The sequence below is a fragment of the Ammospiza nelsoni genome, chromosome 1, assembly GCF_027579445.1.
Source record: "Ammospiza nelsoni isolate bAmmNel1 chromosome 1, bAmmNel1.pri, whole genome shotgun sequence".
Taxonomy (NCBI): domain Eukaryota; kingdom Metazoa; phylum Chordata; class Aves; order Passeriformes; family Passerellidae; genus Ammospiza; species Ammospiza nelsoni.
Window position 1 is genome coordinate 135,986,966 of NC_080633.1, and position 23,130 is coordinate 136,010,095.

General features: G+C 35.4%; 2 protein-coding genes across 11 annotated transcripts in view; one reads left to right on the forward strand and one right to left on the reverse strand.

Moving 5' to 3' along the window:
- Nucleotides 1-5,598, forward strand: part of RMDN1 (regulator of microtubule dynamics 1) — a 29,851-nt gene extending 24,253 nt beyond the window's left edge. The window contains exons 11-12 of one of the 2 annotated variants that reach the window (XR_009419771.1): nt 1,539-1,612; nt 5,455-5,598. The gene's annotated coding sequence lies outside the window, so the exon portion shown is untranslated. Of the gene's footprint in view, nt 1-1,538; nt 2,103-5,454 lie in introns of those variants that run through there. The other variant, XM_059486135.1, reaches the window with a different exon arrangement.
- Nucleotides 1-23,130, reverse strand: part of WWP1 (WW domain containing E3 ubiquitin protein ligase 1) — a 58,907-nt gene that overhangs the window by 8,351 nt on the left and 27,426 nt on the right. For 3 of the 9 annotated variants that reach the window (XM_059486045.1, XM_059486053.1, XM_059486061.1), the window contains exons 4-17: nt 21,535-21,659; nt 18,622-18,759; nt 18,458-18,524; nt 16,234-16,415; nt 13,055-13,406; nt 11,708-11,803; nt 10,905-11,079; nt 7,552-7,606; nt 7,373-7,457; nt 7,145-7,273; nt 6,185-6,257; nt 6,021-6,092; nt 4,947-5,035; nt 2,169-2,328 (exon numbers count right to left, since the gene is read on the reverse strand). In XM_059486045.1, coding sequence (XP_059342028.1) covers nt 2,169-2,328; nt 4,947-5,035; nt 6,021-6,092; nt 6,185-6,257; nt 7,145-7,273; nt 7,373-7,457; nt 7,552-7,606; nt 10,905-11,079; nt 11,708-11,803; nt 13,055-13,406; nt 16,234-16,415; nt 18,458-18,524; nt 18,622-18,759; nt 21,535-21,659 — 1,798 coding nt within the window. Of the gene's footprint in view, nt 1-2,168; nt 2,329-4,946; nt 5,036-6,020; nt 6,093-6,184; nt 6,258-7,144; nt 7,274-7,372; nt 7,458-7,551; nt 7,607-10,904; nt 11,080-11,707; nt 11,804-13,054; nt 13,407-16,233; nt 16,416-18,457; nt 18,525-18,621; nt 18,760-21,534; nt 21,660-23,130 lie in introns of those variants that run through there. The other 6 variants (XM_059486077.1, XM_059486071.1, XM_059486094.1 and 3 more) reach the window with 6 other exon arrangements.

The following is a 23,130-nucleotide window of genomic DNA, read 5'->3' on the forward strand; positions in this document are numbered from 1 at the left end:
AATTAGGTTCTCCACAAAACTGAAAAAAAAAACCCAAACCCAACATGGTCACACTTGTCTCACCACACATGCACACAGGGTGTAAGCTGAATAATAATAGTACTGAAGCACAGCATTACACACACACATACAGTGTTGTCTCTGCACTGACTCAGTGCATCTAAGAGCTCTCAGAGCACAACCATAACCATGAAAACCCTTTCTTCCCCTTAGCTTTATCAAGTACACTTTCTCCACTTAAATAGCTCTTTTAAAAAAACCATCCTAAACATAGGCCATATATGGCATTCATTGCTTCTCTTTCCTCTCAGATGAAATTCTGAGAGCAGAAGAGCATATTAACAGCCCATTTCCTCCAGGCTCCATCTTTTTCCCCACCTAATTTCCCCCTTTTAGGCTTAGTCTATTATGCATTTCCTTCTGCTTAAGGAGACCTTAAAGAAGTTCTCTTAAAGGCCTATATTTATTGTTTGTTTGTTTGTGCATCTATTTACTTTGAAACTATTTAATTCTTCTCATGGGAGGTTGACCTGGCAGAAATTCCACGTCAAGTGCAGCACCTAGGCATATGATTTTCTGCTTTTGCAAAATTAAGCTCTTAAAATCACCTTATTTGAGGTGTATGATAATCTTACAGCAAAATATAAAAGTTGCCACAGCCAACTTCATTTAACATGTTTTTATCATGAAGTAAGATGTGTATTCTTTACGTTTAATTCTGTTTCAGTTGAAAACAACTGTGGCTACTTCAGTACTTAACACTAAAAAACTCACTACTATTTTAGAACTGCGAGAAGAACAGAAACTGCCACTTCATTTCCCAGTTGCATTATTACCTGAGCTATCTTAAGCCACTAGAGGGTATCTCAGGAAGCACTGCAGAAAGTTCCATCCAGTATAAACCATGAATACTCAAACCTTGCAACAAACCAAATCAGGCAGCATTACATGGGTTTCTCTCTTGCCTCGCTTAGAGAATTTAAAATATAAACACATAAATACTTCAGGAAATAGAAGTTTGTCTTTTGATTACATTAATTACTTTAATTAAGTTCTCTACTATGATCTGTACTGTTATGAAATAGCTTTCATAAAGTTAGCATTTCTTACAGACAAGATCAAAAATCACCAGCAAAGAAACACTGGCTCTAGCACCTAACTGGCTTTATCACACCTTCCTGCTGAGCGGCCCTCTAACTTGCTGAGGACTCTAAAACAAAGAAAAAATGTGGCAGCCTATTGAAAGTGTAAACCCAATGAGGTAAAATTTTCATGACAGCACAACAATTGTGAACTCTGCCATAAAACGCTTGAATTCAGAGATGTTATTGTCATAGCTGAATATATTTCTTAAGAAGCATCTATAAGAAAAGCAGAACTAAGAAACCACCCAAACCTAATTTATTTTAAGTCTGAGAGTATTTTTTCATTTATGTTATGCTTGGCTTGTGTTTATTCTAATTTTGTACAAAAAAACCTGAACAACATGAGGCAATATGAAAATGCTTTCTACTCTTTTTGGTTTCACTATTCACCAGGTTGAGGGATGTTGCTGAGGACTACCTGTAGACATGATGATCATGTGGAAAGATGACTGCATACTACATGGAGGGTAAGAAATGTGACAGAACAGGAGTCAATACAGAAGACCAACTCAGTGATACTGAAGAAATGATACAACGTGCCTGATCAGCTTGTGGTTTAAGAGAAATTGGATGGCAGAGAATCAGCTCCCTGACAGCTTCTGCTCTCCTCAGTGTCTGACTTTTATATACATTTAAATTAAGGCCCAGTGTACTCTGCAAAACATTCTAACTCATTTTTTCAAATATCCTCAGGTATACCAGGTCCAACTGAGGAGCCTTTTTCACAAAATATTTAGTCCCATTTTTCAGAGCATCAGTATTCAGACAACCATTTGCATGAAGTACACACATCCAATTGATGAAAATAAAATATCATATCGAACGTCATACTAACTTTGATAACTCTCCAAGGAAACATGAGTGTGCAAGACACAACTCTCAGGGAATTGGCTCAATAAACTTATATGTCTTAATCTTCCATTTCTATGAGATTAATATAACCTTTAATAACTGTACAAACAAATACTGTTCAGAGTAAATGTATAGCTACAGCAAATACAAAACCTTAAAAATCTAACCTACCATGGCAATAAAGCGCCCAATGAAACAGAAATATGAAAGATGGTCAGGATTGATTGTTGATGCTGGATTTATCTGCAGGCAATAGTTGCTCTTGCCAGCATATTCAAATAGGCAGTACATAGGGTTCAGTACTTCATGGGAAAGCAAGAAAAACCATTCTCTAAGGAAAAAAAAACATGTATACACATAAAAACCATCAAATACAGATGTTTATCACCATTCCCATTAGGTAACCAGCAAAATGGTCAAAATATATGCAAACTTTGAAAAATAATATAAACAGTGTTGTATTAGAATCACAGAATAATATATGGTATATATTTCTTAAATATAGAAAATTAATTATTAGACCAAATAATGTTAGAAAACCATGGTTTCAAAAGTTTAGAAATTATTAGAAGTTAAGATTTTCATCTTGAACACACCCTCACAGCACAGGTTTTAGCTGCCTATCAGTAACACTTTTTTCTTACACAGTCCTTGCCTCAACCAGTACACAGCATTTACCCTGGTCATCCCTACTTTACTCTCTACAACTCACATCTTTACTCAAAAAAATCACAGATTATTCCATGCTTACTATAAACAACTTAGATAAAACAAAACAAAACAAACAAATTGAAACCTCAGCACACCTTATTTGCTTTTCCAGTCTGACAGCAAAAACACATACAGAGTTACTGTCGTTTAACAAATTACCATGCATTGGTTAAGCCTGCATGACATGAAAGTGTAAAAGTATCTTTTTGCTGAGGTAAAATGAATACATGTTTTTCACCACCTTAATTTTTTTCAACTCAGCTGATCTGAAATAATACCACAATCTGGTATTCAGCATTCAGATAGGTGATTTTGGTAAGATTTCTTGTTTCTAATATTTGCATGTAGTATTTGCAGAGACCTGAGAACAGTCATACATACTCAGGGGCTTTTTTATCAGGCAATAAATGTTTGGTACCAGGCCTAGGGGTAGCCCATAAAAACAGCTGAAAGTCTGTCCTATAACAACTGTAGGGACTGAATTCCATTCTGATTGCCTTTCAGCTGTCATAGTTAAAAGGCATCTCTTCTATCCTTGTATTTATTCAAGATAAAGGAACAGAAATGAGGTTTGCTGGCATGTTTCTCCTAACAGAGCCATGAAACTCAAGTCGTGGATCATGAGTCAGTATGATACACTTCCAACCCAAAGGCCAAGTAGAAAGAGTAAACAGAGAAAGGCAGCCAGGATCCAATAACCCTAACAGGGTTCTGTGTATCTTCCAGCAAGCACGAGAATGTTGTACAGCATTCTAGGCAAGTTTCATACTGAGACAATTACATTAACTAGACAGAGGCATCAAATTTAATAGACATTTAAATTAGAACAAGTCAGATAACAAGGGAGGAATAAACTAAATCAGCCATTAACAAGAAGTTGCAGAGGCAAGGAATTTTTCATACCAACAGCTAAAAACTTGCCACAGGACATAATGTCAGATTGGTCCTGCTACATGCAAGGTAAAAATCTGACAGGAACACTGAGTTTAGTCTGCTGAGAGACAGCTGATCTATATTTGTATTAATGCTGTATTTCATTAGTCAGTACATGAACATTTATTTAGTGTCACTTAAGACCTCTCAGCTCAAGTTACAATGAGATCCTGGCTGGTTCTCAGTTTCACATTAAAAATCTTGGGCAAGACTTAAATAACTATGAAACTATACTGGTTATATATTTTTTATTTATTCATTCTCTACTTTATTTGATTAACACACTTCAGTTGAATTATTCTAACATCTTCTCTACGGAAAGATCTATGAACTGTTCTGGTTCTCATCCTAAACCTATGACCTTCTCAATAGGGACCCCAACAAAACAAAACCCATGCAAAGCAAAAGTTGAATTCCTTCCTGAAATCACCCCCCAAAAATCTATGTGATACTGTAATGAGAAGCAAAACACCACATACCCAAAAGAAGCTCAACCTTCAGAGGCAACCTTCCTCGCATATAAATACTATACATTTTCACTCAATTCAGTTTTAATGCAGGAAGCAACATAAAACCAGAACAAAACCAAACCAGAACATCTTCACATATTAAAAAAAAAAACAAACCCAAAACAACGCAACAAGATAAATTCTATCACCTATGACCTTTTCCTATTCTCTGGATATACAGCAGTACTGAATTTTTTTTCCAAGCAGGAACATTTCATTGAAGTTACTGGCAGCAGTAGTCAGTGGCTCTATTCTCAGTGATTGAGAAATGAAATCTCGTCTATGGTTTTCCTGTTATCAGATTTTTCCCCTCTGAGTTCCACTTCAGATTCTAGAAAAACCCATAGTCCAGCTGTTTCACATTGCAGGGGAGCCAACATAGTCTGTCAGTTGTTCCTTCATGCCTGCACTACTCTGCTTTTGTTTATTTCCTTTCTGTTCTTTTCAGCCCCAATATGGTGTTCACTTGCCATTTTTCCAAATAAGCAGAGCACTTTATTTTCCCACAGTTCCCACTCCTAGGAAAATTAAACTTTCTGATAGAAAGTTTTTGAAATAACTCAGACAAAGCAATTAATTTCATTCCAATTTAAACACCACTCTTTGTCAAAGAATTGAAAAACTGAGAGCATAGTTTCACCAATGTGAAGTTATAACCTGTGACAATAGCCAGTGCTGCCATCTCCTTAATACATTTAGGGGGGACTAAAAGGTACCTAGGGTCAGACTGCAAGAGAAATCAAGGCTAGAGTGCTATTAAAAAAAAATAAAAACTATTTAAGAAAATTTCTTTTACCTTGCCAAGCCACCGTAATCCAATCCTTCTTCTCCTCTAAATATAACATATAATCTTCTCCTCAAATCATAGGGCTTTAATGCCATAATCTATTAAAAAATAAATTAATGTTATAAATTATGGATTGTTACCACATCATTCATTCAGATTTAATTTATGTTGATACAGAAATTGTATATATGTCAAATGTTACACAAATTTGAAAAGCAAGTAGACCATCTCATGGAACAAGCAATCAATGAACTACACACAAAAATACCAACTTGGACTTAAAATCCCTTAGCAGCAGACTGCTAACAAGTGGAAGGAATATCTGGAAAGTAATGCTTTATGGGTACCCTGTTCTTACATTCTTCCTAAGGCAGTCGTTATTTAAGGAAAACAGGTGAAAAGGCACTTCATCTGATATATATGAATTTTGGTTTTAGGGAAATCACTTAAAATAAATAACTAAATCCAGACTAAGTTCAATACACTTTCATTTATAATATACTTTTTTAACTTATAGAGAATTCCTGCCTAGAGGTCTTGTGGTGACAGCAGCAAGAATTTTCATCACTCATTGGCTACAGACTGTAAGAGCTCAAGGACTGTAAGCTTCAATTACACAGATTTAATCTCTGAAGGACAAAGCAGTTTTAACTGGAGAAAAAAACATATAAGGTAAGGTATCTAAACACACACGGGAATCAGAAAAGCAAATCCAATGTGGCTGATGCCACAGTAGTTAAGCTATGGAACTCCACCACAGGAGGCTGTAGATGCACAAAGTTCACATGAGGAGCACAGACAAGCTCATAGAAGAGAAATCCCTTGAGGATTACTAAAATACTCAGAAACCACTTCAAGCTTAAGAATAATTTCAATTGTATACAGCTGGAAAATGAAAGATCATATGGTAAAAGTATTATATACAATACTTCTTTTCTTAGAGTCTTCCCTAAGAAACCCCCACTAGCTAATACCAGAGGAAGATTACTGTGCCTGAAGGACCATTAGTCTGAAATAGCTATGGCCATTTTTGTTCCTCTGCTTTGTCTTGATAAACAAACACAATAATTTTTGCAGGCTTACTTGCTGGAAGGAATCCTCAAACAAAGTCTGTCTGGACACATTGATTTTCACATGACTTGGCAATGCATTGGACTGTAATCATAAGGCAATAACATTAAAAGGTAGCACACACATTTGTAAAAAGTCATATAATTTCAATAAATAAATAATTAATGAATCAGTACCTGACACAAGTAACGGAAATGAGCAAGTTTCCACCGAAAGCTACGCTCATAAGCAATCTGTGGCCCTTTATTTCTGTAAGGAAACATATTGGAGATATATTAAGTATGCAGACATCAAATCAATGCTAAACAACAGCATGAAGATTTCAAAAATACACAAAAATTGTTATTGTAAGATATGATCAAAGATATGCCAAGTCTTCCTTTCCACCATTCCTTGTCCTTTTTTTTTTTTGTTTTCAAGTCAATTTACCAAATTTGATAGAAAGATAAAAGATCAAGAGGGCATCAAAACCCTATGAAATGTGTAAAAACTACAAGTCACATAAAAGAGAGATATTGAATTTATCACCTTCACTGAGAAAAAGACTGCTAAGTTAGGCTTTATAAATTCAGCTGCTTCTGGAACTATGAAGGACATTCTAGTGCAACATTCTACAGGCTTGTTGTTATCATCACTGTTTGACAGAAGTAAACCTTACCCATACAAAAGACATTAAGAAAGCCACTATAGGTTGGGTCAATACTTTTATTCAAAATATTTAAAAGAAGATTTGCATGTAAACTTTTTCAGAAGTATTTAGAACTACTCTGTTTAGACATTACTGTTGATAGAGTGTGTATCATTATAAGGAATACTCATAATTCCATTTGCTGTTACTATTAGTTATATTAGTTCATTACTCAAGTTAACCTCATTGCCCCTCTCTATAAAATTATTACAATCTTGGTATTTCAAAAGCATATAAAAACTACTGAACATCAGAGCACTACAGCAAAATGTGTCATAAAGTCACAAACAAAATTTTTAAATATATTAAACTTATAATATAAAAACTTGTTCATAATTTAGTGTGCAATTCCAGCTAAAAGTGTAGATCATTTTATAGTATGAGAAAACTTCACTATTTAATTATAAAAAGGTAAAACATTCAAAAATATATTTAATTTCTCACTTACACAGAAGATTTCCCAGTACGAGGATCATTGAAGGTGGTGGTTCTCGTATTGTGATCAACAAAGTATCTGACACCTTCTCTGGTATATCTGATTTCCCAGCCCTCTGGAAGAGGGTCCTCATTTTGTAAACTGCAAAAGAAATTGCAAGCAGTGCTTTTTCCCCCATATCACGACATAAAAGAATAAGGCAAGATCTTTTGAATCTGCACAGTCATTATACACACCTACCCTTGAGTTCGAGGGTCTTCCCACTGTGTTGTCTTTGTGTTATGATTTACAAAATACACCCTATCATTTGAATCCACTCTTCTTTCTAAGGGAAAAAGGGAAAAACATCCACTATACAACAACTGCATTCCAAATTTCTGTAACTGCCACTTCCTGAAATCCACAGCTAATTAACTTACCCCAGCCTGGTGGTAAAGGCCCAAGTGGATCATTTTCTGCTGACAACATTGAAGCCTATTTAAAAACAAGAGGACTTTCAGTTAGGCCAAATATTATTCATATTATTTTCTCAGTGTGTTCTAAGGTTATCACTAGTCCTGAAGACTATTCATTCTGCAAAAAAAAACCCATCATGCCAAGTTTAATCTGGTTTTGCAAAGAAACCTAGATTATATAGTAATAAGATAGGTTTTCCACACTTGTTTTCAGTGCAATGTACCCTCCCTTTCCCTTCCTACAGCAAATCTGAGTGCTCATACAAAGAGGTGCAGTTCACACAAGTTTTGAGGAAGCATGGATCAGCAGATAAGCACTAAGGTCTTGCTTAAGAACATGTTTTATCATAATAAACATTTCCAAGCACAGTGACTACTGCCAGCATAGGGGGTTTTACTTCCTCTATACATGATAACTTCCCTGAATGTTTGGCTATTTTCAAACATTGTCCTTTTTTTTTTAAATGCAGCTGCATCCATATGCAGATGGACAAAATTATACCAACATACAGTAAGGTTAGAAGGGGGAAAAAAAGGGATTACATTATTATGTAAACACATGCTAAGCTCCTAATATACTGTAACCTTGCAGAAGTCCCCAAGTAGCTCCCAAAAATACAAAGCATGGAAAAAACAAAAATAAAAGGCAGAAATCCCACAGACTACAGGATCCATGCTCTGATTTATAATTAAAAGCATCCAGCCCTAAAAATTTGTGGATGCTAACTTTTAGTATGTGTGAGTGCAGAATGGAATTTTGCTGGGTGTGTTTTCCAAAGAGTGTCTTAGAACTAATACTGCTTCATATAGCATTTGCAATACAAAAATATCAGGAGAAAATTCAGGCAAATACAGGAGCAAATTCAGGCAAAACAAATCTATGATATTTTTTCTCTGAAGGAGAAATAGATCAAGGATCAGAAGGAAATGCATTAGTTACGCTCAAAATCAAGCTGTGTAGTTGCCCCAGCCACCAGCTACTACACGTGAACAAAGAATTTATTCATTATTTCAGCAGCAAATGCAGTTAGTCTTTTCTGCTTTAGGAGACCACACAATCACAATAATCCTCTAACCAAAGACTTCTCTGTGGTGACTGTAAAAGAATAGTGCATGAAAGGAAAAAGCTGTCTGCCAAGGAACTGAATGTTGGCACAGTTCAGATATTTCCGACCTTCTTAATGGGTCCGAGGATTTGTGTATGGCTGCTGGCTACACAGAGCTGTACATTTAAGAGAACACAGTGAAAGACCAGGCAGATTCACTTCCAAAATGACTACAATAAATTAATCCAGGTAAAAAATGAAAGTAATTCAAATAACCATATCCCATCTACTTTTCTGTCTTTACATAGTTTAGCTTTGACCACTCAAGGTAATTGAAACATTCTTTAACTGAAAGTATTAATCTACTTTTTCCCAAAAATAAAAGACAGTCTCACTCAAATTGCTACATAGGCAGAGTCCTGGTATGTTACCAGAGGATGAAAAGGTAGCTATAGTTTGACCTTAACTATTCTAGGAAAAAAGTATACAGAAGCACACTAAAGTAAAAAAAAAAAAAAATAAAAATAAACAAAAAAACCCACCACTCTTTCTTCAAAAAAAATTCAATTTTCCCCCTCAATAAACTGTGAGTTCTATCTGTGCAACAGATATAACAGTTAGAAAACAGAATTCTAAAGAGATGCAAACAGTCAAGTTTTCTTTTCCTTTAGGTATATTCTGTCTCACTAACAAATCCTCATTTATTGACTCTAAGGTCAGATGAGACATTTTAAGGAATGGGTCTGTGGTTTTCAGTAAGGGTTATCCTTTAAGGAAGGTAGTAATATAATTTAATTTTAAAAATATATTGTTCACTGAAGGATAAATCTAGTAAAAAAAAAAATCTTGGCATCAGAAAAGTGAGAGTTTTCTCAGATGTATTATGCAACTGATCGAAGTCGTACACAAGCACAAAAAGTTGGCCAAGCAAGAGTTTTTGGCTCTATGTGCTTCAGCTGTGATTCTTGATTTTGCATTAGAAGTTACCAGTGTTTAAATATCTGAAGGAGGGTGCAAAAAGAATGGAACCAAGCTTCTCTCACTGGTTCACAGTAGCAAGACCAGAGGCAATACACTGAAACAGAGGAGGCTCCCTCAAAACATCAGGAAACACTTTCTACTGGGAAGGTGACCAAGTGCTGGCACAGGTTCCCAGAGGGGTTGTGGAGTCTCCATCCTTGGAGATATTTACAAGACATTAGTCCTGGATGGCTCGCTCTAGGTGGCCTTTCCTAAGGAGGGACATTGGACCAAATAACCTTAAGAGGTCCCTTCTAGCCTTGACCATTCTACTTTTCTCTGATCGCATAAAACAAATTGAATTTGATACACAGCCCTGGGAAAGTTCAGAAAATGAGTGGTGATGCATGTTTCTGCTATTGCTAGTGACAAGATATAATGTCCAATTAAATTATGAGAGGCTGAGAATTTTTAAATGTAGTACTGCAGCATCCTTTACTTCAGAGGGGAGTATTTCAAATTTAAACTTAGATCTCACATGCAAGAGTCCTATTCCAATGAAGCTGTTTTAGACTTGTACTTCAAAAGTTTCATCTCTAAAACACTCCAGCTTTTCTGCATATCACTTACAAAGTTTCTGGGATCAGATCTTTTTTTTAAGAAGCCAAGCACAATTCTTGAAGTGTTTAGAGTGACAGTGACACACAGGCACCATCATTCTTAACTCTGAAGAAACAACTATTCTACTTATCCAGTCACAGATGGAAAAATCTGACCCAAAAAATATTCTCTATGAAGCTACTCATATTTTCTTCAGGCAGAAGTTAGCAACCATGTGAGAGAAATGGAAAACCATGTAGGAAATTCCAGAGCTGAACCAGATGTATAACCTTCAAAGTAAAAGAACTGCCACTTGTATTAGTGAAGGAACTCTAATAACCTAAACAGTTTCTATGGCTATTTAATGCTCAAAATGACCCCTAACAGCATTTACATTCCTTTTCAGTTTAAGGGACAGTTTCAGTTGTACCTCTTACTACTGGCATTAAGAATGTTACGTAAAATGCAGCACAAAGCTGATGTCAGGAAACAAACTCAGAAAGGAGTACGTTCTGCCCAAAAGTACTTTCTGATTTTCATCCAATAAAAGGATGACTTCTAACTTTTTTCAAAATAATCAGAATCTAAATTACCAATGCTAAATGTCATTTAACCCTTATGGTTGAATAGTTACAAAATCTCTTTCTTTAAAGTTAAATAACAAAAAGTATACCAATACCTCTGTACTATTTGAAATGTTGTATACTTTACCGAATAGAGGTATCGTTGGTTGAATTGTTGCATAGCTCCCTGCAGTTGATTCCGTTGCGATTGCCATTGCTCAAAGTTCCTCACTGACTCCATTGTTGGTCGCTGCCATGTTGTCGTTCTGGTGTTGTGGTCCACATAGTAAACTCTCCCACGATCATCAACTCTCCTTTCCCAGCTTTCAAGAAAAACAAATGTTAACAGTTAATTCTTTCAGTAGTGTTACTAACCAATTTTCTCTTTGCCAAATGCCAAATTCCTAAGTGGTACTTAAATTAACTACTGGAGTCACAGGCATGATTTCATGTTCTAAATGGCACCAAAGTACCTCAACTTAATTGGCAGATGAACAACCACAATGAGCATACACAGACTACAAGCAATTGCCTGCTCAGCTCTCTGTCACCTCATTCTTAACTTTGTAAACACCTCTGACTGCAAGTAATGTTGGCAGACTTCACAAAGAACACTTTGCTGGGAAATCTGAGGTTTGGAACCAGTGCAGTACACTTAGTGGTGCCACCTAAATGAAGGTGATTAAATATTCATTATTTCATGCTTAAGTTTTAAAGGAAGAACAAAATACTTTAGTAGCTGTATTTGAGCAAGTGATCAAACCTAGTGACATATCCAATATCTACATTCCTGTAACAACAGCTGCAATTTTATACAATTAAATGAAAGCTAGAATCTCTTAATATATGATACAGAATTCAGTTTTGATGAGCTGCTGTTTGTTTCCAGCAACAAACATACAAACAAAAATATAGTAAGTTTATCATATTTAATTCAAAAGTGTACATTACCCAGGAGGTAAGGGCTGTGGTCTTTCCCATGTTGTAGTTCGTGTGTTGTGATCAACATAATAGGTTCTACCATGAGGATCCTTTCTTTGCTCCCACCTTCAAGACAAAGAGACTTGCACATAAGTGAAGATGCAAATACATCCTTGGAACTTCCCACTATGACATTAAATTACCTTGGGACTGAGTTAAAATACCATGGTCCAAAACCCATTCTCGAACACCAAAGAAAATTCATAACAGAATACAGATCAGTTATTTCCTATTTAACTGATATCACCGTAAAGACTTTAAAGGATTTAGCACATAATGAGCATACATCAATATTCACAAGCATTTTTCTATTATATTTAAGTTTGGAACAAAGTCAATTAATTATCTGCTCAATGCTTGGATGCTAAAAAAGCCTCATTCCAAAAATGCTTAGAGAGATGCATTCTTTGCATTTCCAAGTTCATGTCTCTCAAAAATGAAAGTGTTTACATTTTGAAGCTCTGTTCCCAATATCCAACAAACAGCATCTTTCAGAGTGAACCTGAAGTGTGTGCTATCAGCTCTTTTACCTGTGTTTCTATTTCCTATCCTGGTAAATTCTGTATCTGATCCCAAGGGATTATTTGGTTTTGTGAAACAATCTTACGCTGAAGATGGAGCTAGGCCAACAGCTGAAGTTTCATAATGCTGAGAACTACCACAATGCAGTAAAAGTATGTATAAATGGCATGGAAACCAGGAGAAACATTAGATGGAAAGGTGAAGTGCTTGTCCACAGTTGATATATATTTATTTTTCTTACATAAACACTTAATTGGTTCCTGAAAATGTAAGCAGAACACCTGGCCTGCTACTACTAAAGACTACTAAAGCAATTTCTAACAATCTAGTAAAATTAAAATATTCCAGCTCTTCTTAGCACATTCCTACATACACATCAAATATTACTTATAACATTTTTGAACTCATTCTTACACAGCAAGCACCTACAAGCATTTATAGACTAGTCATTTTCACTTCTTTGTGCTTTGGTCCCTACTACTAAGAAACAAAGGAATAAATAATTATGGCCCAAATAAGTTTGAAAATATCAAATGAAAAGCCTTCACATCTGTTACACCCAAGAGTTTGTCTGTTAAGATCACAATACCATCTCAGCAAATCAGTTATCAGTTATTACTTTCTGGGACAAGACTAGCCAATTATAGCAGCAGTACAAATCTCATTTTAGATCAAATAACCCCATCTCAGTCAGCTCACCTGTATTTGAAAACCCCTTTACAGAATTAAGTTTCTGTTTCTTTATATGCACATCTAGATGACACAAAATGATAGCATTAAAGCAAAACAACATACCCTGGTGGCAAAGGTTCTGTACTGGCACTACCAGGCTGCTGTCTCACAGGTTCTGCAGATGCACTTGGCATGGAAGAGGATTCCCTCGGCTTTGCCGCATCTGCTGCTGCGCTGCTCCGAGCACTAGGCTGAGCACACTCTGGGGCAGCTGCAGGTTCTACTCCAGCAGACACAACAGGTAATGCAGAAGTGTGGCTTTCAGAACAACTAGTTGCTTCTGTTGCTGACTGAGGTTCTGCTGTATCATTAGTGCAATCTGCTGAAGACACAGGAGCTTCATCTGAACCCGTCGGAGCCTCGGAGATAGAAGAATTGCCAGCTTCAGGTGCAGAGGCAGATGACTCGCCATTAACTGAGGAATGGGAAATAACATTTGTGTATCAGAATCTGATGAGATTTACTTTACAAATAAATAACCAACTTCCAGAGTAAATTTTGGAAGCCAATCTCTGTACTCCCCTTTACATACGGATATATATACATATATATATATATATATATATATATATATATATATATATATATATATATATATATGAAGTTATCTATTAGTTTCTCCATGTCTTGGTCAACTCAATGTTGCACTCAGTCTAGATTAGCAAGAGGCACCCATCTGCTTTCCACAAAACTGTACAGCCTTTTTTAAAACTCTGAATTTATAGTGAAGTTCAAAAAAGAATCTTAATCAGTATGACATGAAAACAAGTATTATGAGATTACTCTATGAGATTTGGAAAACTAAGAGGCATTTCCTACAGATAATTTCTTTTCTTTTTCAGAGCTGACGTATACCAAACCGTACAATTAACCCTACACCTGTGCAACTTGGAAAAAAAATCCCCCTCCAAAAGAGGGATTAAAAAATAAAAACTATTATTGGCTAACACAACTTACATAGTTCAATGACTGAAGAAAATTACTTTAGAATTACAAAGTAAATCTATTCTATCTTTTATAGAACAATAAATATGCCATCAAACTGAATCAAGCACAATCTCGTAAAAGGTTTAAAGCAGGCATGGATTAACAGACAAAGGATGCTAAGAAAGCTTTATTAGTCCCAAGCCCACTTGGCAAACAATACACCAATCATCTGCAGAGCTTAACTGAACAGTCTCTCAGCACATCCAGATCTTGTCTAACTCAGACAAGTGACATCAGGTACAGCAGTCTGCAGGACATCCATTAAAAGTCAAGGCCGTAAAAAAGCAGCATCACATCATTCAGCACTTTCATTTTCTGCACCACTAATCAACATCAAACAGTGACAATTCTTAGTAGCTTGTACCTGTTTTAGAGTTGCAACAATTTTTTAAGGACTAAGGATATGCAACACACGCTTCAAGCAATTTTCTTACCTTACAGTATATTATCACCTTACCCTGCTAAGGGCTGAAACTAATTTAATTCTATACCCTTAACCTTACTGATACACATTTGCAAAATTTAATCCTACATTAGTGCCTATAAAATGTTGTTCCATTATTTTAAAGAGTTCACTTGTTTAATTCTGTCATCAGAATTTAAACAAGCAAGTCAGTTTCCTTAAAGAATTATCACTACACCATATGAATTTTCTTGATATGCGTAAGCATAAGCATGAGCACGATTTTACAGGCAACAGATTTTTAAGTTCTATAAAGGCACTACTTTTTGAACAAAACTTTTCCAGGGTAACACACACTGCTTCCAGATGGCACAAAAGAAATTAACTACATAATATATATCAAGATTTTATATTGTTTCAGCATGACATGAAAACTATGAGCAATTTGATCACGCTTCCTCAAATTTCTGCTTATACTAGCAACAACTTAATTTACACAAGAAAAAAGCCAACTGAAATTTCAACTTCCATTTAAAAAATTCAACTCATCCACATTAAAGAATGAAGAGGATCACATAACAAAGTTAGAAGCAAAATAATGAACAAATCATCTGCTCTATTAGTAAGTTCATCTCCAAAAGAGATGTATAAAACATTACATCAGATGATTACTTCACCAATTATGCCTAATACAGCAATTCTGGCAACATCACATAAAATTACAATACTGCTAAAGCACAACAGTGCGGAATAAAGTGTCATCAAAAAATGCCAGAGATCTTGCCTTGCCTTAAAAACATCTTCATCCACTGGTAGAGTAGTTGATTACTCCTATATCAATGCCTCAGTGCAAGGTCAGTGATGATTTCATCAATATTACCACTTGAACAAATCAATTATTTTTCAATTACCCTATTCTAATACAGATTTCAAATGGCTCTCTCTGCTGTTGAAGAAAAAGGGAGCAATGTCTTAATAACATATATGCCCTCTAGCCTTGAGCTGAAAAGAGAGGGGAATCAAATAAAGTTCTCCAAATAGAGAAAAGCTTCAGAGAAGACCTAATTTAATTATAACTTTTTAAGGTTCATAATTCTTTCTGTTATCTTCCAAATATACCAGTCTATTACAGAGAGTTTGACAGTCTCTGTTCTGCCACTTAGTAACAACTTGCCTATTTCTATTTACGGTTTTCTTTTCTCTCTGCTATCACTGTAATCTCTCCCAAACAGCTGAGAAAAGACAAAGGGATTACAAAGCACAGCCAGTATTAGACACCAGAGGAACAAAAATCAAAAAAATAGTTTCACTGAACCAAAAGTGAACTGTAGTCAGAACCAATGTTTTGGTGTTTAAGAGGGAAACAAAATTCAGTATTTGCCACTAGCTGTTTTTAAATAGGATTTATGAAAAAAAATTGAAGGCACAGAAAGTCTGCAACACATCTCAACTCAGAGCACAGCAGTTTCCTGCCTAAATCATATTTATGTAATGTCAGGAAAAATTTAACCATAGGTACTCAAATTCATTCTGAAAGAAACCTGATTTTTCCTCCAGACAAACAGTAATATGGTTTCATCATCCAGGACAGAAAAATGAAAGATTTTGGACACTTTGATCTTCCTTCATCAGAGAAAAGAACTTATGATAAAGTGTGAAACTCAATATATTTAAGAATGGGTCTACTGCAAAAAAATTTACAGAAGTGGGCACACAAAATTATAAATTTAAGCCACATCCTTTCAGTACTTTTGAATTCTAGAAACAAAAAGTTCCTAGAAAAAGTAGCTCAACTTGAGATACAACTAGACAAAAAAGCCTCATGGAACACGCTCTCATAACTCTCTCTTACCAGTGCTATCGACAGGCTGAGCTTCAAGTGGTTTTGGTACTGGTGTATTTTTGGGTCTGGCTGCAACATGATTAGGAGATGGTGTGCTGTCTCCATTAACAGCTTCCACACTGAACGTGTTCTGTATTGCAGAGCTGGAAGGTACTTGATTGTCTATCCCATTAGAAATGTCACAAGCAGATCTTGGTAAAAATAAAAGATGATTTCAGGTTACTATAAGCAACATGTTAAATGGTTACATAACTAAACTAAATGCTTCACTAAACCATCCTATAGAAACCATCCTATAGAAATAAAGAAATGGTGGTAAATTCACAACTGTTTATGTCTTGGTGTTTGCAGCCTAGATAATTATTTCGGTTTCACACTTGACTGTTAAGAAAAAAGCAATAATCGGTTTTGAGGATTTCAGATACTTGTAACAGGTAAGAGTTTCCATTTTTACTTTCCCTTTTACTCTTAATGACATATCAGAATTTAATTGAACAGACTGATGCACCTGCTGCATCTTCCAAAACAGCCTTAGGGACCCTTCCAAAGTGCAGATATGAGCAGGAAAGCCTTTTCTCTCATTAAGAAAGAGGAAGAACTGGTTTTGTTAGTAATATCACTAAAAATACTCATAACATAAGAAAGCAACAAAATTCTCCCTCAGTAAAAGGAAAATAAGATGAGCTTCTTTAGGCATTGGCAAGATGGGACATAGTGAGGACAACTACACATAGGCAGCTCTGTGTTTGCAAGGCCACGTGGAGAAATGTATTTTAAGGGCTTGTGAATGGAAAGTTTTGTTCAGTTACAGTGGTACATTGGTTTTTCACTTAAATCTCTTTCAGAATGCTTAAAGCCATCCACCAGAGACACATATTTTGAAAATCACACTCAATGCCAACTACTTATCACCTCAAGGAGTAGTGGTTAAATAGTGAAATTATTTACTATTTTATCTCACAAAAAAATTTCAGAACAGATAGAAGTCCAACTTTGTGGAGTAAAAAGGGAAGAAGCAGCATTTCCATGCTACCTTACCTAACTCCAAAGGATCAGTATAAACAGACTGATCAGCTCTGGACTGCAAACTCAATTTAACTCCAAAAGACATGGAGAGAAGCTACCTTAAATCTTTTCTTCATCTCTTAATTTTAAAACTGTAAATCAACACAGCTGGATAGTTGTGTAGAAAACTGCAGTAAGTTAAAATATCAACACCAAAAGCAAGATCCCAGTGAGAGAGATTATCTCCAGCAACAATAGCTGAATGAAAACAAATGATTGTTACTACTGCTTCAAAATGGTATGCAGATGGGTTTCAAATCACTTTTAGCAGTCCCAATTTTTTCTAACGAAAAAGAAAAAAGCAGAAGCACTGTTTTATTCTTACTCAATCATCTTGAGCATCCATTGGGGAAGAGAGACAAATATCCACAAATTCAAAAAAAGAATCAAGTCAAGCATAGAAGGACAAATGTGTCCCTGCCACTCAAATGCATAGCAACTGGATGTTTTTTCACTCCAGTTGGTGTCAATAACTTAAACAGAAATGGGTTCACACAAGGTAACTGAGCAGACCAGTAACATTAAATTGATCTGAATTGACCTATTTGTCTTACTAGAGATGAGGGGACAAAAAAATCTATTCCTACTTCTCTCCAGCCAGCCCTTGAGCTGGTTAGAATGGTAGAGAAACCAAGAATTAAGCTCTTAATTAGTCTGAATATCTTTTTCTTGCCACTTCAGGAGGAAATAGGCCTTGGCCTCAGTGTTACAAATACTGCTTGTGAAACTCAATACAAGTCTCTTAAGTTCCTGATTATGACCTTAAAAAGGCTGAGGAGGAAGTAATTCAGGCTTTTTTTTCCCTCTTCCTTCCGTTCAGGTGCTACATTGCAAAAAGCTGCTAGACATTAATAGAAATGGTTCTTTAAGCAGCAAAAGAAAATAAATTGAGTAAGTACATAAAAATACACTGAGCCACTGCTCCCCTAATTTCTGCAGCAGCATTTTTATAGATTTCCAAATGAACTAAACTATGTAACTGTCAAACAAATAAGGTTTCTAAAACCTGTGGCAACATAATTTAGACCTCAAAAGCTAAAATCTCTCCTCTTCAAAACCATTAAAAAAAACAACAAAAAACCCACCAGAACACAAACAACCCAAACATTTCAACTGATAATTTGCTGATACACTTCATATCGCATAACACACAAAAATAAATTCCAACCTGGATGAACTTCTTGCTGAAGCATCTCTGTTTTCATGTACAGCCTCGCCATTTTGCTGAACTTCTACTGAACAGTAAGAAACAAATTCAACAGAAATATTCTATTATATCAGTTTGAAATCTTAATCTAAATATTATCATCTGACTTAATTATTTTAACTTACTGGTTGCTGATGAACTGAGATTTGTAAGAGATTCTTGTTCAACAACCAAACCATCTAGCACAACAGTCAGTTCACCTGTTTGCACCATGCCACTCTTGTTTTCCAAAGAGAGTTTCAATTGTTCTTTCACCTTCTCCACTAAAAATGGAGTTGGGGTGGGTAGGGGACAAGAAGGAAAGAAGGGATAGAGGAAAAATTAAATTCTAAATAATATTGAAAGAGATCTTCAAAACACAAATGTGATGCATGCATTTAGATCTATAAAACTGAACATCAGAGATCTTCAAATCAAAGCAGAAATCATTATGGAGGTGTATATATTTACAGCTGCTGTGTGTACATGCACACTTTATTTTTAAAAAGAACTGTCTGTTTACATTGTATATTCTATAGGTATGCTAAAGAATCATTGTGGATTCAGTACTTTGTTGTTAATGATTTCCCAGGTCTGCCATTTCCATTAAGCCCTTTGGAAATTATGCACTACTTACATAACATGTGATGGCTTAAAGTCAAACAACTTCTGAACCACACAAACAAATATTAAAAAGTCACTGGGAACCCTTCATTTTACAACCAGAGTCTATATTCATTTCTCTTAGCACCTTTCAAAACTAATTCTAAAAGATCACTGAAAAAAACATCTCTTTGAGGAAGATGAAAATGCAAAGACTGCACAGTGTCCTCCCTCAATTTTAAAACTATTTTAAATGAATCCTTACTAGCATTTTCATAGATTGCAACTCCAAGGATTAAAGCGTAACAGAGTATGCCTCAGGTAACCAAAAGTTAAATCAGATATTATTTTCACTGAAAGAAAATTTGAGATAACTGATGGGGCAGTAAAATAATTCAATCTGACTGACAAGCAACACACACATTTGTAGAGAGACATATATAATCCAGAGGTAAAACATGCCGAGGATGCTACGTAATTCTCACTAAATCAACATCTACAAGTACAACAGTTAAAGCTACATGTCATAAATCCAAACATGGTCAGCTAGGAGCTCACATTAATCAGGTTAAAATGGTTAAGACCTTTCAGTATTTGTGCTCTCAGATTAAAAGATTACTTTTTAAAGACATGCCATCATATTTCCCTCCATATCATAGCATTCCAAGTTAAATTTAAACTAGGCACTTCTATGCATTAAACTAGCATTTCCATTTTTTTTTTCATTCTTAGCATGCATCATAAGTGAACAATAAACATGAAAACAGGGGAGGCTGCTATAACCTACTGCCACATACCCCCAAGCTATTACCTGAAAGAGCAGGTTTGACAGTGTAGTTGGGCAGCACTTACCAGCAGACACACACTGCTGTGCCACAATGGATTTTAAGGGACTTCACCCCTCTGCAGCAAGCACAAAGCTCCTGAATCTACAGGATTACTGATTTAGCAATACACATTTGGGGAAAAAGTACTATCTCAAAGAAGAGAAGAAACTAACCTATCACTGAATTGTTTAATTAACACATTTTTTAAGTTTTGCAAAGGGTGGTTGGTTTAACTTCTGCTATTTTATAGGTTATCTTCCTAAACCAGATCAGCTGTTGGCTGTAGCTTAATTGAGCTGGCAAGAACACTGTGAGGTGTGTGGGCAGCAATTTAATAGTTGTGGTGTTTAGCAGAAAAAGGAACCAAATTAATTCTAATGTTTCTGCATACAGAGGACTTCCCGTTCCATTTTCATCAGCAAAGAACCTTTTCAAGTGCTGCATTTTAGAATAGGTATCAATAAGTAAATGAATTAAGGTTACCAGTCAGATTATTCTACCAGTGAATTCTTAGATAACCCAGTAAGTATCTAACTACTGACTTGCTCAAACAAGAAACATTGCACATAAATTACTTTTGTTGCAATGTACAGCAAACTCAGTCAACCATTCCCTGAAAGAATTTGTCAAGCTGTTAGATCCTACCTCCTCAGGATCTACAGTAATCAAATGTTAAATATTTTGTTAGAAATTTTGTTAGAAATCTGTAGAAAGTATTTAGAAATATTTTTTGTGGCTAACATTATTATAACCCAATTTATTCTGATACAGTTTTCTTAAGTAAAAGAAAATTTTCAGCCTATGAAATTTGATGCTGAATCATTACAATACAGTTAAAGAAGACCCACTCAATATTAGATGCTATTTCAATCTTCTGTAAGAATCAGAAAAATTTAGCTTTTTTTTTTTTTCTCTTTATCCCCACTGTTCAAAACATTCACCTCAGGTTTATATATAGATAACTTGTGAGAAAGGTTAAGTTTGGTTTAGCTTTTAGCTGGAATTCTACTGCCACTCTGGAGTGGAATTTAAAGTGTGGATTCACCATCTTGTTGTACTAAAAAAAAAAATTTTGAATAGCAAATCAGATCTATTCTATTAAAAATATTTAGAAAATATTAGAAGTTACATGGAACGATCAATTTCTAATGTACTACAAGGAAGATCACAATTGTTTCATTAATCAATGCTTTTTATTGCTCTCTGGGCAGCTACATTATGAGGGACAAATATCCAGAGTTTCTATTAGTGACTCCAGAGAAGAAAAACTTGAAAAATTACACAGCTTTTCTGAAAGTTTTTTTTGGTTACCAAATTTTTTTTTTTTTCTGGTTACCAAATCTAAAACAGATCTTCTATCAAATTGGTTACTAGCTTGCTACAAAACATTGAATTTCTGCTTTTACTTTCAGCAACTAATACTCTACTGTTTGCTTCAATAGTATTACACCCCAGTGTTACATTTAAAATGCTCTCAATAGCACAGATATCTCTAGAAGAGACAAGTAAAGATATCAACTGAGAGTCAGTTGTCACTACATGTATAATTAGTAGTCTGGTTGCAGGTTTGATATATAGATTAGTAGTAATAATTTTACTTTATTGAAAATATCCTTCATGATAACTTACATTTTCTATTGTGTACTTCCAAAGCTTGTCTCAAGTCTACAGTGGCTCTTCCTAATAAAGCATCTGCTTTTAAAGTGTGATGGCTCCACACTCTAAATTCCAGCGTAGTCTGTGGAGTCACATGCCTGCATAAAAAATAAATTTTAAAAAGATATATACAGATTTTTAGGAATTAATTCTTGTTATTAGGAGTATTTGAACTTTATTCACTTTCTCATTGTATTTTTTGATACTAATGAAGTGTAGTTTTGTATTGCAAGGGGAAATTTTTAACTAAGAACTGCAAACACTATAATATCTACACTTAGGATGAAACGTAAAAGTACATTACTATGATAGCCTAAGGAATTTGAGAAGCATCAGAATAACCTATACTCAGCTCAAATCTCAGCTATATAAAACAAATCTTGATTTATGAAAGACTTATTCCCCTCTTCCTCCAGAGTTCTAGCTAAAAACTTGCATTATTAAATGTGGAGAAAAAGGTGGGAAGTGTATTTGTATGTCACTGAAAAGAATAATAGTATGTATTTTTCTAAAAGGAATAAACCAACCAAGCATCTATTTTCAAGCAAGAGCCCACTCAACAGGTATCAGCCTGCCATGGAAGTGTTGATAAACATTTTTTGTGAATCCACAAATATATATATAACCATAAGGCATACTCACAGAAATCAGAGAGGAAAATTCAAATGATGAAGCTAAAGTAAAAAGTGGAGGGAAGCAGAAGGTAAAGGACCCAATTACAGTAATACTATGACAAGCTTTGGCATTGATCTCTCCCCTGCTCAAGCTATGCTAGGTCCTGGAGAGTAACTCGTGTAATACAGGGTCTAGTACTGCGAAGGTGGTCCTAGCTGTGCAAAATAGGAGGAGAAGCACTTCATTGCAAAAAGTCAAAGGCCACAAATCCATAAGTATTGACCTAATATATACAAAAAGTTGTATCAGCAATGATGAGATTAATAATAAAAACAAGCCCCACTCTCCCAACAACAGGACTAATTCTACAGTCATTTGAACATGTTGGACAAGCTGGATATTTTTTGCTGAAATACAAGCAAATATATTTTTGCATTTTGAATAGGCTGCCTTCTAAGGGAGGTCTTAGTAAAAGAGCAGCTCAACAAAGTAAAGGAAAAAGTCTCCAACACCTACACACACAAATATATAGCTCACTCACAGAAGTGAGGGGAATTTGGTAAGCCAGAGAGGTCACTTAACCTCAAATACTATTCCAATAGCCAGAGGAAGAGGGGGCCAGAATACCTTAAAAATACATATAAGGGTAAGACCCTGAGTAAGCAATACTCATGAAATGAGTCTGCCATTACCATGCATTGCAATTTAACTAATTTCTATCAGATCACCAAATCCTGCCAAAGCAAACCTGGCTCCTCAAGAGAAACTCAGCTCTCTGTGAGTATACTGATAGCTCTGCAATTGTTCTAGTTCTTGATCCCAGAAATCATCCTCAGGTCCAAGACGATGTTATTCTCTTTTGCAACACCGCAAAGGCTAATAAGTTCACTAAACCTAAATACCAAGAACTGAGGCACAGGAATACCTACTTGCTTCTGAGCAGGTCTGGAGTAA